Source organism: Adiantum capillus-veneris, chromosome 13 (genome assembly GCF_014529385.1).
Source record: "Adiantum capillus-veneris isolate H3 chromosome 13, ASM1452938v2, whole genome shotgun sequence".
Lineage (NCBI taxonomy): Eukaryota > Viridiplantae > Streptophyta > Polypodiopsida > Polypodiales > Pteridaceae > Adiantum > Adiantum capillus-veneris.
The window spans coordinates 65860664-65877718 of record NC_140943.1 but is presented as its reverse complement, the minus strand read 5'-3'; the positions used below and the strand labels follow the sequence as shown (position 1 = coordinate 65877718).

Genomic DNA, 17055 nt, shown 5'->3' with positions numbered 1-17055 from the left:
GACAATGATGAAATTCTTAGTCAGACATGTCAAGATTCAACATTTGCTTCGTGATATTTAGGTGTAATCACTTTCATTTTGTGTGCTCTACGTAGAATTTCTCGTAAGCAAAAGTCTTGGATTGTAAGGTAGAGATTGTTCTACTGGTATAGCAGGCTCCAAGACAAAGTTGATTTGTAAACTCGTGCATTGGCCATGTGTATGTCTAAAGTAGGCCATTGGGAGTAGGATATGTGTACACTTGGTTGTAGAAAACTTCTTGTATGTCCTCATAAGCCATTCTATTGAATGTATTTGGATATAAATTAGCAACAAAAGGTGTTGTAATTTATCACCCTACTCCAATTGCTTGTTTGTGGAAGCCTGGCAAGAAGCTCATTGTGCACAACACTTTGAACTCCAGTCAATACACGGACACCTAAAACGGTAGAAGGACTTAGCATGCGTATAGAAGAAAGGCAAATTGTTGAAGGTCTAGTACAAAGGCTTAAGAGACCCATAGCTTGGTGTATACATAATGCACTTAGGTAGGAGATTACGTGTTGGGTAGAATGATCAGAAAACACATGCGAGGAAGTGCAAGGAGTGTGAAAGTTGTGCAAGAAGAGCATGGTTATGGAAGTTGGTGCAAGCATTGGCTGCACTTTGTCGTGCTACTAGGTGGAGAACGTGCAAGCACTTGAAGTAACCGTTCGTTACTAACTTAGGAGCTAGAGCAATAAGGGAGACATCTAGATTCCCATGGGTCCTCCCAATTTTTAACACAGGAAAACATGAATCCCCATTTTTTTATTTTTTTTTGCACATTGGTCATGGTGCACTAAGGCATAGCGACCTTGGGTAGGGTAAAAAATCCCCATTTTCACAAATGAAACTATCAAAATTTTGAAATTAGTATTATTGTACAAAGAAAACTATCAAAATTTTAAAAAATTGACAATATTTACAGCCCATACACATATTATAGAGGGGGTCAAGTTGACTAGAGAAGCTCCATAAAAAGGGGGGTATATGGGTACTTTAGAATTTGTAGATAGGGGGTTTGAGGGGGTTTGGCTAGTGCCATGGGGTCCGTAGATAGAGGGTTTTCCCATATGGTTGCACACATGTGACATCCTCCCCTAAGTATAAGTGAATCCCCCGAGGGACCATCCATCTCCTATCAAGGTGGTGTGGCTGAGATCTGAGTAACGTCGTTACCTTTTGAAAATCTCCGTCATCAAGACCTTCTAACATTTTGGCTCCCATAGAAAACAAACCATGATCCAATGGGCTGTAGGCCACAATGCCAATACCCAACTCTCTGTGAGAGGACACATGAACAAGAGATAAGATCATTGATCTCTCTCTCTCTCTCTCTCTCTCTACACAGACTTTAAGTACTCCTAGGATCCAATAATTTCAAGATCATATGAAGTAGATTTGTAGAGCTGAAAATGGTCAAAGATAGCAACTGGTGTATAGCTGCAAGTGGGTATAATTTCCTCCTCCACATCATGAGTCCAGAGAGACCACTCTTAACTGCACCACCGTAATGGGATGCACGGTATGGGCTTGCCTGATGTTGGATGTAGATGCCTCAGAGAGACCGATATACTTAACCTTGCCTTCCTCAATGAGCTTTTTCATCTCTCCAACTTGATTCCATTGGTCACAAATTGTGAAGAATAAGATAAGCTTACTTTCATGTGATGATTAAACATAGAAGCAAGCAACCACAAGAAGGCATTGTCCTCCAAATATTAGATTGAAAGGGAATTCGCAAGAAGGAAACAACAACGGATGTAAATTGCGAGCGCTAGTCTGCACGTGGCCATAACGGATGCCCTTAATAAGAAGATCCCATTTTTTTTCTAGGGTGCCACATCAGTGGAAGCACTCGAAAAATATCATTGTCTCAACACATGAATCTTTATTGTTACTATCCTTACATTACTTCACCTGAACCTTTCTTTCTTTAGCCTTGACATTTTTCACATTGCCATGCATGTCATCTTCATGATCCTCTACTTCATAAGGAGAAACAACAACGCGCTTTCATGCTATCAAGGACCTCGAGCCATGCCACTACTCTAGGAGCTCTCTCTCTCTCTCTCTCTCTCTCTCCCCCCGGATTATATCTCAAAGAGACACTAATCCCTCCACGTGTTGTTTGTACGATTTTCCCCAATGGATGCAGTTTAAGCGCATGCGTCCTCTCTCTCTCTCCCCTCTACGTGGGCATTCAGCTACTAGACGTGCATAGCAGCAAATCAAGACGTGCTGCAGGAGAAGTGAATGAGCATGAGGTGCTCGCTTTGTTGAATGCTGAGAATGATGCTCAGACATACTCAAGCTCAAGAAAGCTGCTTGCGGCATTGAATGATGAGAGCATGCTCAAGCTCAAGCTCAAGAATGCTGCTCGCTTTGTTGAATGTTGAGAATCGTGCTCAAGCTCAAGCTCAAGAATGATGCTTACGGCACTGGATGCAGATGGGCAACATGAGCAAAGGTGAGCAGAAACAAAGGGCTTGGAGATGAGCAAGATGAGGTTTCGGGTATGGCGAGTATAGATAGCTGCTCTTCCAAGAAGAGGCAAAGAGGCTCTCCTTGTGCAACATACAAGTGAGTACTTAAACTCGCTCAAAACTCTTGCTGCTCTAATTTTTGTTATCACTCAAAACTCTTGCTGCTCTAATTTTTGTTATTATTCTCAAGCACAAAAGGTGAAATTGAGCATGCAGTGCAATGTGTACTTTGCCGTGAGCATGCAATTCATTGTGTGCTTGGATGTGAGTATGTATAGTAAAATTTCTCTAGTCAAGCACTAATTCTTGCAGCAGTGCATCACAAGGTTCAGCATAAGCATTAATTCTACATAAGGTTGAACATAGGCGTTAATTGGAAGGTGTAATTGCACACTTGGGTCAAATAAAAAAGCTGAGAGTACTCTCCTCTGAATCCAGACTACATTGAGCATGGTTAGGAACAAAAATCAGAATTTTGGATCATTTTTTGAAGTTTAAGCTACATTGCGTTGAGATCCCTGAGTGTGGTGTGAACTTGTATCTACCCTTGAAGCGTTTTTCAAGCGCATGCGTAGTCGTTCTGCATTTTTCATCTTCTCCCAAATGTTGGCCACATGTAGGGGACAAAGTGGGACATATGGAGATTCTCCCTCCCATAAAATTGCCCGCATTTGTTGCCCAAATTGTGTTTGTTGAGTATTCCATTGTCTTTTTGCAGCTTTGGCCATCTTCTCTTCTTCCCTTTCTCGTTTTCTTTGAAGAGATGCCTCTAGTGTCTCCTTACGCTTTTGCTCTTTTTGTTTTCGTCGTTCTTCCTTTAGTCGATCTGCCTCTTTCTTCTTTGATTGCTTTGCCTTCATGCTTTCGATATACTGCGGTGAGGTAAGAATAAGAGAATTGGAGAAATCTATGAAAGCCTCTCCTTGGACATGACCGATTGTCACATTCTCATGTGGGACCTTGAGAACGTCAATCATGTTAGGGCGTCTAGCAAGAGGTGGCAAATCAGCCCCTAATGTAGTCAATACATCTGCTACATTGCATGCTGCCTCATCTAATGAAAAGCACGGCACTGACTGCAAGTTATCTCGTCTACTAACATTTCATCAAGCAGTACTTAAAGCATGAGAAACCACACCTGCTAGCTCACTTTTGGTTGCTTGAGTGGTAGATTCCTCTCTTTCTGAAAGTTGCTTGAAAATTAAAACATCGAGAGGTTGGAGCTTATGAGAAGTATGGGCAGGAAGGGTGAGTATGTCTAGTCCCCACTTAGAGGCTTTCTCCACCAGCTCTAGGCATGTGACTGCCATGACCATCTTCTATAAGCAGATGGCGTTGTGTTTAAGTAAGAGGGGATGGCAGGGTGGCTCTGAAGTGATCCAACCAAGCCTCAAACAATTGACCTGTCATCCAGGCTTTTTCTTGCATAGACATCACTGCTTCTTCCTCGCATTCCTCCAAGTAATTCTGCATTGCCTTCTTTCCCTTGAAAATGTAGTATCCAAGTAATTCTCTTCCCATTGCATTCACACAACAAAGTATAGTCATCCATTCCCTAGAGTCTGGGGTAATCCCATACACGGCTTTGGAGCCCTTTTTGGCTAGTACTCTCATACCCTTGTCTTTACTTGCTTGCACTCCAGTTTTATCCGCATTCCAGATGTTTTCAGGAGGGTAGTTGTGCTCCTGGAACACAGTGCTTTGCACTATCTTAATTGCCACTAATTTGATTCCTAGATTTGATTGGCAAGCTACCCCCAAAGCCCACTATTAAGGTTGTCATAGAAGCTCTTTACTACCTCTGGCCTCAATGCAATTGCTCTTGACCGATCGAGTGCTTGTGTTGTACGGAAGGTGATCTCTGGATGTCGACGCCTGAAACAATCCCACTAACTTTTACCTGGGATCCCACTTGTGAAAGGGGTTTCCCTTGCTTGGCAAATCTAAGTCACCTTCAACTTTAAGCATTCCAGTGTCACCCCTTGTGCTGCATCTTGCATTTGGAAGGCCCATGCAACAAGTGCTTTCTCTTCATCAACAGGGATGATGGTTCGTGGGCCTCTCCGCTTACTTTTGGTTCTACCTTCCAACCAGGCCTTGATCGCAGTAGTGCTCATGCCAAACTGAAAACTACATTCTCAAAGTGATGCATCCTCATTATATGCATAAAGAGCTTTCGACATGTCCTCTTCTGTCTATGGCAAGTGTCGTCGCTCTTGAGGGAGGGGTGCTTGATTGCTTTGAGATGGGGCATCACCTGTAGGAGGGGTCGTGATGCTCTACTTTTCGAGGCCAAGCATGAAGGCGAGGGATGTCCTGTGAGTGTAGGCACATCACAACTCTTGCTGGAGATAAACCCAGACTTTGTTCACCTAGTCTTTTTAATGGAAGAGCGTCTAAGAGGCATTGTTTGAAGGCATGTGTGGAAAAACACACAATAGATGTGTTGCAAGCTTGGCGGGGTTCTGTTGCGTTAAAAAACACAGTTTTGAAAATAAAAGAGGTGAAAGCAAGGCCAATGGTTGGTTCAGCTTCACTATGATCCTTGGATGAAATCATAGCATAAAGATCTCACAAAAAAAAGAATGTTTGTGCTCAAAAAACTAGCAAAAAAACAAAGTTGTGAAAGGAAGTAATACCTTAAATTAGAAGGTCATCATAATCTTTACAACGGAAGGGCTTCTTGGGCTGGATTTCTTCATTAATGATCATTGGGAGCTTCGTTTCTAGAGTGGTTGAATGTGTCACACCGTTGAACAATTGGTCTAATGGTCTAACTCTTCGTGTAAGGGTAGAACCCTACTCAAAAGTCCTCTCTTTTGTCGAATAGTATCTTCGGATACTGAGTGTATTGAAAACTTTAGTGGGTGTTTTTGGCTTAGGGGATCGAGTGCTCTTTGTGCAAAGCGCCGATGATCGAACATGAACCCGACCACGCCTGCACACTCTATTGCCTCTCTTATCAATTAAAATCTACGTGCATAAGAAGGGTGTGAGTGATAGATGTTTATTCAAGTGTAAGGTGCAGTGGAAATGAATGTTGAACTTTGCTCAACATGAGTGCTCGAACCGTGCTCAAGGTTCCAGCACTCTGCCACCTTCGAGGCCTCTACTGCAACTCGTCGTAAGCTTGTAGCTCGAAAAACAGGGAGGGAACAGTCTCTGAGCAAGCCCGAGCAGAGATAAGAACCTCCAGTCGCGTGAAGGCTCCCATCCATCTGGGCGCTATTGACTCGAGAGGCGTGAGCCACTCAGTTGGTACTGCCTCTGAGATGTCCCGGCACATGCTCTGCACCCTCTCATGCCCTGTAGCTCCTCTGACAAGCCTGAAAACTGTAGCCAGTCACCTAAAGAGCGTGCTGGACCCGTTGCCATGGAACCCCAGGAAACATGAGGCCGACTACCAACCAAGTGACCTCTCTGAGTGCTAACCATGGGGTTCCAAACAAGGGGCTGTCGCAGGTGCTCCTCCGTGCAAGTAGGCTGACGCTGCTCCAGGCCTCGCCGCAAGTGCTCCCAAGGTCGAAGCAACCCCACAGCGAAGCGATCCTCTAGTCTCCTGCTCAAACCAACTCTACGCATCTGTGTGAAGATCCATCTGGTCGAAGGTTGCCAGGGGCCTCCTGCCTGAGGCACCCTAGCACAAAGCCGCTATAACAAGAACTCCTTCCAGGGCTCCTCACCCGGAAGAAGACCTTGGGCGTTGAACTTCCCAAGAAGGGCTCTGCTCTGCTGTGCTGGGTCTATGATCCCAAGCCCTCCCTGGGAACAAGGAAGAATGATGACCTGCCAAGCCACTCTGGCCCGGGCTATCAGAGTGTCGCCTTGACCAAAGGAAATTCCTGATCAGCCGCTCTACCTGGCTGATACAAGAACTCGAGAAGATCCAGCAAGAAGTGATGTACCACATAGTAGCCAACAACACCTGGTTGGCCACTACAACAGTGCCAGCCAAAGAAAGTCGTGTGGAGCTCCAATGTAAGATCTTGCTCGTGATGGACAGGAGAAGGGGAGCAATCTGCTGCTCGGGAGACAAGTCCAAACTAACCTGATAGCCCAAGTACTGAACTGCAGTCCCTGGGGGAATCCACCTGAAACCCTCACTTGGCGTCCAGTCGGGCACAAGAGTAGTACCGACCGAGAAAGCCACAGTCTTTCTCTAGTTGATCAGTGCACCAAATGCTCACACCTGTGAAGGTTGGCCTCCTGGCCATCCAAGTACAAGGCTGAGTCGTCAGCAAACTCAACGTCCAGCAGCTCATCTCCCCGAATAGGGAGTGCTAAGCCCCGTAAACCAACCTGCTGCGACACAAAAAACCTGCTCTTCGCCTCAACATAGAACAAAAAGAGGAAGGGGGCAGCCTTGTCTAACCGAACGTGTGAGCATGAACCGATCACTTCTACCTCCTGACAAAAGTACTTGAGTGTGTGCCTGTCTGTACAAAGTTGACACCCCTCTGATCCAAGCATCTGAGAAGCCCATCCTGCGTAGAGTGCCCTCTAGAAGCCCCAGTCAACTCTGTTGAAGGCCTTCTCAAAATCGAGAAGAAGAATCACGAGATCCTCACCACGGAGCCGCGCAAGGGCAGAAGCCTCCCAAAAAGTAAAGATGTTGTCAAGGATATTGCGCTCCTTGACAAAACCTGTCCGAGTCCCATGTATAAGGCTCTCTATAAGTGGATGGATCCTCAAACTCAGAGCCTTGGCAAGAATTTTGTAGGCTGAGTTGAGGATGGTGATGGGCCGCCACTATCGAATCTCATCCAAGGAGCCACCCTCCTTGGGAATGAGGTAGATCATGCCCTCACTCATGCTGTCAGGCATCTCTCTTGCATGCAAGATGTACTGAAAAGCACTATAGAGATCTGGGCCAAGCAAGTCCCAGTAGTCCAAGAAAAAACTAGGAGTCAAGTCATCCTCACCTGGACAGCTACCATGGGAGAGTGCACTAAGAGCCGTGTGCAACTCCTCAAGCTGAAGTGGTAGCTCAAGCCTTTGACGCATCTCCTCAATCTCACAAGGCAAGGCATCTGTGCCCACACCTGCTCCCTGCATGCATCCTGACGCTCTGACTGAGGCTCTGCAGACAGTAACTCACGGTAAAAGTCAGTAGCAACTTCACGCATGTCCTCTGGCTGAGAAGCAACTGACCCGTCGGGCCTCGTGAACTGACTGACCTTGGTATGCGTATGTCGAGGTCCCACTGTCTCAAAGAAAGCACCAGTCACTCTGTCACCCACCTGTGTCCACTGAGATGCCTGTCGATGGAAAGCAAACTCATGGCGCCGCTCCTCTGTGCTAACAAGCTCCTGGCGAGCCTGTTGTAGCTGCTCCTCCAACCAAGGACTGTCTGGATGCTGCTCCTGCATCCTCTGCAAGGAAGCAACGCCCCGTTTGAGACGCTGCTACTCCTCTCTCGCTGCAGCGAGGCGAGCCAAAGACTCCTGGAGAAAGAAACGACTAATTTGAGCTAGTCCTGAGGCCACTCTGTCAGCAGGAGAATTGTGCATGTCCAAGCTCTCTGTCCAAAGAGCCGCTACTCGCTCTCTGAGTGCAGAGTCCAGCAAGACCCTCTCAGGGATGCGAAGCATTGGGCTCCCGCTCCCCCTCCCCCTCCTGTGTCTGTCTGCCACTATGAGGATCACTGGTGCATGGTCTGAGAAGGAAGTCCCTACCAGAATGTCAACTGTCCCACCCAAGTCACTGAAATGGTAGTGTAGAAGCGATCTATCCGCGATAGATTCACTCCTCCCACTCTGCGGTTCGAACGAGAGAAGGCCAGGCTGTGTGGGGGCCTCACAAAACTAGAGTGCTGCCACACATCCGAGACCCTCAGAGTCATACAAAACCTCTCCCAAGCTGCCAGCTCAACTGCATGCACAGTAGCATGGCTACCACCAATCCTGTCAGAAGGGTCCTCCAACATGTTGAAGTCACCCCCTATGCACCAATGTTCTGCCTGCGGCAGAGACTCCACAATCTGTGACCAAAACTCTGCTCGTGCACTCGCCACATTGGGGGCATATATGTTCAGGAAGCCGACAAGGCTTGCATAGTGATCCACTCAGCCCTGCCTGACACAATAATCCCTCTGCCCACAATGGCCTGCTACAAAGAATCCGCAATAGTCATACATACCCCACCCTGGATGCCTCCAGGTCCAAAAGCAACTGACCAAAAAGTATTGTATCATCCACGCAAGAGCTGACCACAACGTCTAATGCGGCTCTCACACAGATGATGCTCCTGTAGCATAAGGAGATCAATCTCTCGTTCCATAAGGCAGCGCTAAAGCTCGTGACGCGGTCAGCCCCGTTGACGTTGAAACTGGGGCCCACCAAGTCCCTGCACGTTCCATGAGACGATCCTCATGGGGAGCGAGGGAGAACAGATGTTGCCGCAGCAGCTAAACGTGCTATCTTCGAGGCTGGCTTGGATCGGGAGTAATCCGCATCCGAGCGTCCTCTAGATAGGCGTGACTGCAACGAGTGCCTGGCCCAAGCCCAAGTAGAGCGAGCCGTACGTAAAGCAACCTCCTCTATCTAGAGTCCTCATGAATGTGTACATAGCATGGAAAGCACTACGTATTAGCAAAGAAGTGACCCACAATGTGTCTATATCCTGCTGTATCTGGAGGGGTCACCGCAAACTTGGCCAATGGCCACAAAGTCTGAAGCATGTCTGTAACTCTTAGGTCTCCCATGTGGTGAGAGAACTCTAGGACCTGTGTATGCAACCACTCCAACACTGAGTCAAGAGTCCACTCAGTCTGGTCCCTGCCGCAAAGGGGAAAAGAGAAGCCAACCGTCGAGTCCAAGGCCTCTATCCCCCTAGCTGCAAGGAACATAACATGAACCCTGAAGCAAGTTGCCTCATGGTCTAGTGAGGGGTCTCCGAGAAAATGTGTAAAGTCGTAGTCAAAGAAGTCCCATCGGCGTCAAATGTCGAAGCTTGTCAGACCACGAGGGACTGCTGCAAAGGGAGAAGTATGTACCTATAGAGGGGGTCGCAAGAAAGGCTGTCCCTCTCTCCCCAAGCGACTCGTGGCAAAGGCGCTGCCAAGAGATCTCCTAGCAGCCGGAGATGGCCCTGCCCCCTGGGTCGACTGTGGAACTGGAGCGGGAGGGGGGGGTGTAGGAGCAGGGGGAAGAGGGGCGGGAGGGAGCGACAGAGGTAGAGGGGCGAGGAGAAGAGGCGGCGGGAGTAGGAGGCCGGGGGGGGGGGATGTTGAGGAGGAGGGGAACTCTGGGAGGACAGGGGCTGTCGAGGATGAAGCTCAGGTGGGGCCTAGAGCAGGGATTTTATAAGTTGCACTGTCTAACTTGGGCTCCACTAGAGTCATCATTGATTGCATCAAATCCTGATATTTGCACTATCTGCCCTTGTATTATTTGGCATTGCTATGTGCAACAAGTACGCACAACACATGTTGCTCTAGCCATTGGGTCCCACCCAAATTGTTCTTTTTGTGTTCTTGCAATGCACTTCTTGCTCCACAAGCTCTATAGCATTGTCCAACTCTCCATGTATGGCTTATGCTGCCAATTTAGCAACCAGCTCAAAGCCTTGCGTGGAGCCCCACCCTCATCTTGCTCAAGAGGATTGAAACGGTTCCCCGTGGGAAACCACTGTTGCTCGGCAGGCGCCTGAGGACCACTCTGAGTGCCAGGCTGTCGCTGTGGCCCTTGCCGTCGTCGACCACGAACGTGCTGCCATTCCTCCTCCGTTGGAGCCCCAGGCTCGGAGGGTGGCTCTGCATGTGTGCTCTGTGTCTCTGCCTGTGGTTGCTGGCCAGCCCTTGCAGGTTGGGGCTGAGTTTGTGGTGTAGGTTGAGGCCTCCTTCGTGGACATGCCTTCGCAAGATGGCCCATCTGTCGACAAATGAAGCACTGGTTCGGGAGGCCCGAATACTCTATGCTCTGTCTAAACCAACCCCCACTCTCCCGAGGCAGAAGAATGACCTTCGAGAGGGTGTGAGTGTCCCTAACCAGAACGCGAACTGAGGGAATGCCGGCCGCCTTGGCAGCTACTGAGGTTGCCATGCGAGGTGTCTCCAGGACAGTCCCAATCGCTGAGCCTATCGTGGACAAAAGTGGTAGGTACTCCCTCCGCAAACCAGGAAAGCAGACGGAGATGGGGATGTCTGCCTCTTCTACGAGAACATCTGAAGCAGGGACAAAACCATGTCTCCACTGTCGAAAGTGGACTCGAGCTGCTCGGATGGTCAATGGACTCATCGCGATGACCTTGGGTGTCTCGAACTCGATCTTGTAGTAGCCTCGTCCGAGGATCTGAACGTCCAAGATCTTGTCCACCTCTGCGAGAAGGCGGGCCTGGAGAAGATCACCAAACTCTCCTCTGCTAGGTCTGGTGCCGAGAATCTTGCAGATGACAGAAGTCGCCTGCAGGCGCTCTACCTTTGCGGCTAGGCTCGCTTGCTCTGTCGGTGATAGAGCAAGTCGAATGGTGGGGTCAGCGGGGTCGGGCGAAGGGGCTTCAATGGAGTCCCTCTGTGGCGGAGCTTGAGCCTCCATCTGTGTCTACTGCTATAGCGGAGAAAGAGTGGGTAAAGCAATTTTTCTGCAAAAGGACCCCGGCAAGCATTGTCAAAGAACAAGCATTGCCAGAGCCAACCGCAAAAGAACCTCGGCGTGCGTCAGGCTGAACGAAATGAGCCGGGAGAGGGGGGGGGGGGGGGGGGGGGGGGGGGGAAGAGGTTGGGGAGGGCGGGACAGGAAGCGCAGTGAGGCGTGGGACAGGGCAGTGAAAAGGGGGGCAACGGGCAAGGCAGTGAAGGGCAGCGGGGGTTGAAGGCGGGCGGGCGGGCAGGTGTCACCAGCGTGTGACTACTATCGATCCTTTTTGTTGATTTCTTTCTTATTATCTATTCATTTTCACTTTTTGGAAACACCCCTCAGGAAATCTAACTGCCCTGCATTGCATAGCTAGTGTGGAACTGTTCAGAGGGAGTCCAGGCCTGAGGGCAAGAGAGCACTAAGGTTGGACAAGGACTATGGTTAGCCAAAGTGGGATCATTGACTAGCCAAAGTGGAATCCTTTGCTACAGAGGCTACATTTCAGTTCAGGGTGTGGCTGCAATGTACAAAGGAGGTCAGATGACCTAGAAAGATACAATGGCAGCATCTCCTAAAATTTAGGGAACTGCTATTTTGGGACCTGAAAATGTGTTCGCTTCATTATCTCCGGAATGACAAGGGGAACATTTTATTACTCTGCAGTGAAGTCAACTGGGCAACCGGTCGGGAGATTTTTAGGCGGCAACCCCGAAACGGGAAATGGCTTGTAAGTGTGCCAAGTGGCACATTTCTATGCAGTTTCCTTATGCAAGAGAAGGGGGCGCTGATTTTTAAGCTGGGAGAGGGCTTCAGTTGCATTTTGTCACAGGTTAAGAGCTATGGAGTGCTTCCTTTCCCTCTTATGTACAGTGCGGTGCCAGGAGTGATGCCCTGCACGCTACGCACTGCCCTCTCTCTCCCCTATGGCAGTATGTTATGCCCCTCTAGTGGGCTTTTCAATTGACCAATGTACAGTTGTGTGGGTTCATGCACGATTGCCGAGGCAAGAGCCTCTTGCACAGGTATTGGATTAGCTAGCGGCTAATCCCCCGCAGGTACAGGTGATTCGGAGAGGTTTCACGAGCGAAATCTTGTCCGATTCAAAAGGCAAGTAGCCCTACAGGTGCGGGAGCTCGAGGACTTGCTACGGATGCGACCGGCACGCAAAACGGAGCCCAAAACAGTGAATTACAGCCTGCTGTGTATTTTTGCAGGTTTAGGGTTTTGGCCCTAAATGGTCCCTAATACCCCCAGGAGGTTCGGGGACACGAGGGGACCGTTGTACAGGTGATCTGGCGCATTTTCGGGGCAGAAAACAGAGAATTCAGCGTGGTGCAGATTCTTGCCAGGTTTTGCAAAGTGTCCGTATGCATCGGGAAAGTCATCCAATGCGCGGGAATACTGACTGTGAAGGGTCCTAGTACAGTTATGTTGCCGAAATCGGGCCAGAACATTTGAAATTCAGCCAAGGTTGTGCGGGGCAGCTTGTAGGGAACCACAACGTGTATTCCCTCTTTTAAAGAATAAAGAAATACCAAAAGGGGCGCCTATTTAGGGGCCAATCTGGTGTCGGTCTTCTCATACAGGTGCAATCTAGCAGCCTGTATCCCTTTCCCCTTTGTTGTGTCTTGAAAGTACAAGTAAAGTGGGCGACAAATTAAATGGGTGAAAGCAAATAAGGTTTAAGTCTAAGATCTACTGCCCTTTTTGGATTAAACAGGCCGGTTTCAGCAGGGGCAGGGGCAGCGCAGTGGGGGCAATGAGGGTTGTGGGCGGGCGCAAGAGGGGGGAGCAGGCGAAGGGGGGGGGGGGGTAGCGCAAGGGGAGTGCAGGTGCGAGGGGGGAAGCGGCAACAGTAGCGAGCGGCAGTTTTTTTCAATGCCCGCCCGAATTTTTCCAGTTACTTTACATGGAATGGATATGCTCATGTTTTTGTGTTGGAAGTGGTTCAGGAAATCTCAGCAAGACCCCCCAAGATGCCCTAGCGTTTTTGCATCACAGCAAAGGCCTAGCGTTTTTCACACAGCAGATCAGCCGTGGCGTTTTTGCATGGAAAATCAGCCTCGGCGACAACAAGACACCGCAGACCAGCCCTAGCGTTAGTAGTTTTCCACAGAAGGACAGATCAGCCCTAGCGTTTTTGGAGCAGCATAACAGCCAGCGTTTTGTAGTTCCGTCGCAACAAGACCTCAAGAAGGACCAGCGTTTTCAGTTTACAGCAGTCAGACATCGCAGTAGAAGTCCCGAACCTCGCAGATCTCACCTCCCCGCAACAAATCCTCGGCGCATGGTCAGATGCGTGAAGTTTGCAGTTTCAGCCTGGGAAAATGCAGATTTCAGCATCTGCGTTTCCAGTGCGTCGTCGTTGCATCGTCGTCATCGCCGTTGTCACCGACATAGAGTTAGAATTCAGTAGATAAAGATTTGCAGATTTCAGCCCTTAGCTTTTTCAGATTTCAGCCGGTCTCGTCGTCGTCCTCATCGTGGTCGACATCGTCGGCAAGTCCAAAGCATTGTAGAGATTTGTGCAATCAATAGTAGACCGCTCTCGCTATAGAGAATGGGGCCTTCAGAGGAGGGTTTGACAACTTTCTGGTGTCGTATTCTTCTCTCTCTATCTCTCACTCTCAGTACCTTCATTCACAGTGTTCACCACTTTGTTTGTGTCCATTGCACTCTCTCACTAAAGGAACGGAAGGCTCTCCCTTCCGTAAGTAAAAGGAACCCTTGAGCACAGTTCGGAGCACTCATCTTGAGCAAAGTTCAACATTCACTTCCGTTGCACCTTACAGATGCTACCATACATGGGGTTTGGCATCATGCCTTGCATACCCCCAAACACTGTTCTTGGTATGTACGACTGACTTCCACGTGCATAACCAGCCATACTCTGGAACATAGATCCACCCCCGAAATACCCAGGATGTACCGTGGATGGTGAAAAAATTGGGTGCATTGCCTGTTAACTAGTTCCTTGTCCATTCAATACAGCATGCGGGCTCTGAAAGGTGGCGGATTGAACTGGCATAGCCTGTGGAATAGGCGTTCTAATCACCTGTTCAAGGATGGGAGGACCCTGTTTTGGAGCCCCTGACTCCGCAACATGTGAGTGTTCCCTTTGCTGCTGAGACACATGAAGTACTTGGGCTTGAGCCTCAACAAGCTCTGTTCGCGGTGTAGGCTGCCTATTGTGAGAGTACGCGTGTGTCGAAGCGTGAGAGAGGAAAGAGAGAGAGAGAGAGAGAGAGAGAGAGAGAGAGAGAGAGAGAGAGAGACAGTAGACACAAACTCCAGAGATGGTGAAGAGGGGGCGATCAGCCCCCCATGACTACCATGAGTGTTAGGATTTAAACCTACTTCCATCCTATGCCTATGTGAACAACCCCTAATGACTACTCTTACACACTTTAGTGGGAAACATGCCTACACCTAGCATGCCACATGGAGTAGGCACTTGTCCTAAAGCTCCTCATGCACATTACACCTAGCTACCAATGTGGATGCATTAGGATCTGCTGCCTCCACTGCTTGCATGTATTACTCCATGTAAAAATGGAGAAGCATTGTACAAATACGTATATTATCAATCTAGCTATTTTGTGTTATTTTGTCTTTTGATTGGTTACGTTATTTTTAATTAGCGTGTTAATTTAATGTATTAATTATGAATGCTATCAATTATTTTCCGTCGTAATTAGAGCCTTACAAGTGGTATCAGAGCTCTATTGTAAGGTTCTTTGTAATTATCTTCAAAATTATCATTGTAAATATCATTTATTATCTCCATCCTACTTTTAGGTGTGTAGACTTTTATTAGTTTCCCACCACAAACAAAGCCATGATTTCTTATGGTTATATTTAACACCGTTCTATATTTAGGGAAGTCAAAGGCTCAAGGTTACTTGTCAAGCAACGTGGGCGGACGCCAACCAGTCCACCGTGTACCGCTTATTGTTACCTCTGCCAAGGCCCAACATCACCCACTCTCGTTTTGCAATCTTGCCATTGCCTGTACCCTTTGCATCATAACCCATCCGAGCCAATCTGCGTTGCCCACTTGAAGCCTACCAACAAGCCACGCCTCATATTTTCTACCAAGTGCCGCCTTAATCTTTCTACTCCAGTCCTGCCGAAGTCATCGAAACCCGCTTCGTCATCACCTGCTACGACTCAGAGTGCATCTCTTGCTGCAATTCATTACCACCAAAGACTTCCCAGCATTGCCGAGCCTTGCATCAAGTCCACACAGTGCCTACGCCTCGCAGTCGGTTGACCTGCGAGCCGTTTATAACCTCGCTAGAACTGCACATGTCACCCTCATCCTTCGCATGCCCTCTTGGTTCACCACTCATCGGCCAAAAGCCTCATTCAGTGCTACTTTGTCTCATCCTTCTCCCGGCTCCATTCCCTTGACACCTGCAGGATGACAACATTAATGCTTCATGCACTTCAATTCTCCCATAGGCATCAACACGGCCTACACTCTCTTTCTTTTTTTTTGGCAACCACACCAACTCACGTTCTTTCGCTATGGAGTGCTTTCAGCGCGCGCCTTGTGCACAATAGTGTCACCATCATCATGACCATAGTCATTGACATCATCGATTGTGCTGTAGCATAGGCCCCACTCACCTGCACCTACCTCGTCAAAGCTAGCGACCTCGTGCTCTTGCAACTCGGACATCAAGCTCCACACACTCCCCTCGCTTCTTGGCAGTATTTCCACCAGTAGTCAACACGTGTGCATCCAAGGCTTATTCAAATTTTTTAATTGTATTCACTGCTAAGGCTCATTTCCATGGCCAGTCTCGACACACAAAGCCCCTTAGCTACCAAAGCTCCAAAAGAATCTTATTATTTTTCAGCTTATGGCCCGCTAAGAAGTTTTCCCAGTGTCTGCAGAAAGCTGAGGATAGAAACCATCCCCGACTCGGCACAAGAGCCCATTCTTACTGTGAAGAGTGACTTCACCGCCGCCAGTGAAGAGGTGCTTCACAATAAAGAAAAATTCTCCCTCACATTGCATTAAAATATGCGTCCAAGCACAATTTCACCATGTACGACATTGGAATGTATGTTTACATACTATGATTGTGCCATCTCATGTAAGAGGATTAGACACTACCATAACACATGGTAAGACCTTCCTCATGAGGCATCACATTATGCACACAAAACACAATGATATGTATGCGTGTTTTACGTCATTAGTCATGAAGGCTACACTCTCAAAAGCCAGACAAACAACATGACGACAATGTATGCAGCCGACGTCAACAACTACAAACACAACACTACAATAATCACATTACGCTAAGGATGTAAAATGAATCCCTACACACTAAAACTTCCCCATGCCACTTGCATGATGTATCCGAATGTGAGCAAAACATGATGTATCCAGTATGAGAACCATGTTTATGCATCCAAATGTGAACCCATGCACTTACCTAAGGAAGCCTTGTATGAAGCATGACCTGTTGAACCCATGGAGATCTAGGCATGATGTATCTTAGGCAATCGTAGGATGAAATCAGGTTTAAGGGGGTGATTGTTAGGATTTAAACCTACTTCCATCCTATGCCTATGTGAACAACCCCTAATGGTGCTACTCTCACACACTTTAGTGGGAAACATGCCTACACCTAGCATGCCAGATGGAGTAGACACTCGTCCTAAAGCTCCTCATGCACATTTTACACCTAGCTACCTATCTGGATGCATTAGCATCTGCCACCTCCACTGCTTGCATGTATTACTCCATCTATAAATGGAGAAGCATTGTACAAATATGTATATTATCAATCTAGCTATTTTGTGTTATTTTGTATTTTGATTGTTTACGTTATTTTTAATTAGCGTGTTAATTTAATGTATTAATTATGAATGCTACCAATTATTTTCCGTCGTAATTAGAGCCTTACAATGAGCAGAAGACCCAATACAATCAGATGTGTGATTTCTGTGAGATG

The 17055-nt window shown here is 48.0% G+C and overlaps 1 protein-coding gene across 1 annotated transcript; it reads right to left on the bottom strand.

Annotated features, from left to right (window-relative positions):
* Nucleotides 1–2975: 2975 nt before the first annotated feature.
* LOC147444171 (uncharacterized) lies at nucleotides 2976–4624 on the bottom strand. Its single transcript, XM_086528078.1, has 3 exons — nucleotides 4460–4624; nucleotides 3892–4193; nucleotides 2976–3602 (listed from the first exon to the last, which is right to left on the bottom strand). The coding sequence occupies exons 1-3, from the start codon at nucleotides 4622–4624 to the stop codon at nucleotides 3002–3004; spliced, it is 1068 nt and encodes a 355-aa protein (XP_086384204.1). The 3' UTR covers nucleotides 2976–3001.
* Between the last annotated feature and the right edge of the window lie 12431 nt (nucleotides 4625–17055).

What these genes read in the sequence shown, in the direction of transcription:
- LOC147444171 (XM_086528078.1), bottom strand. Translation starts at nt 4,624, where the DNA reads ATGAGCACTACTGCGATCAAGGCCTGGTTGGAAGGTAGAACCAAAAGT. An exon ending in TGGAATGCTTAAAGTTGAAG is followed by an intron (nt 4,194 to 4,459) that starts GTGACTTAGATT and finishes ACTGTGTTCCAG; the next exon opens with GAGCACAACTACCCTCCTGA. An exon ending in GGTCAATTGTTTGAGGCTTG is followed by an intron (nt 3,603 to 3,891) that starts GTTGGATCACTT and finishes ATGAAATGTTAG; the next exon opens with TAGACGAGATAACTTGCAGT.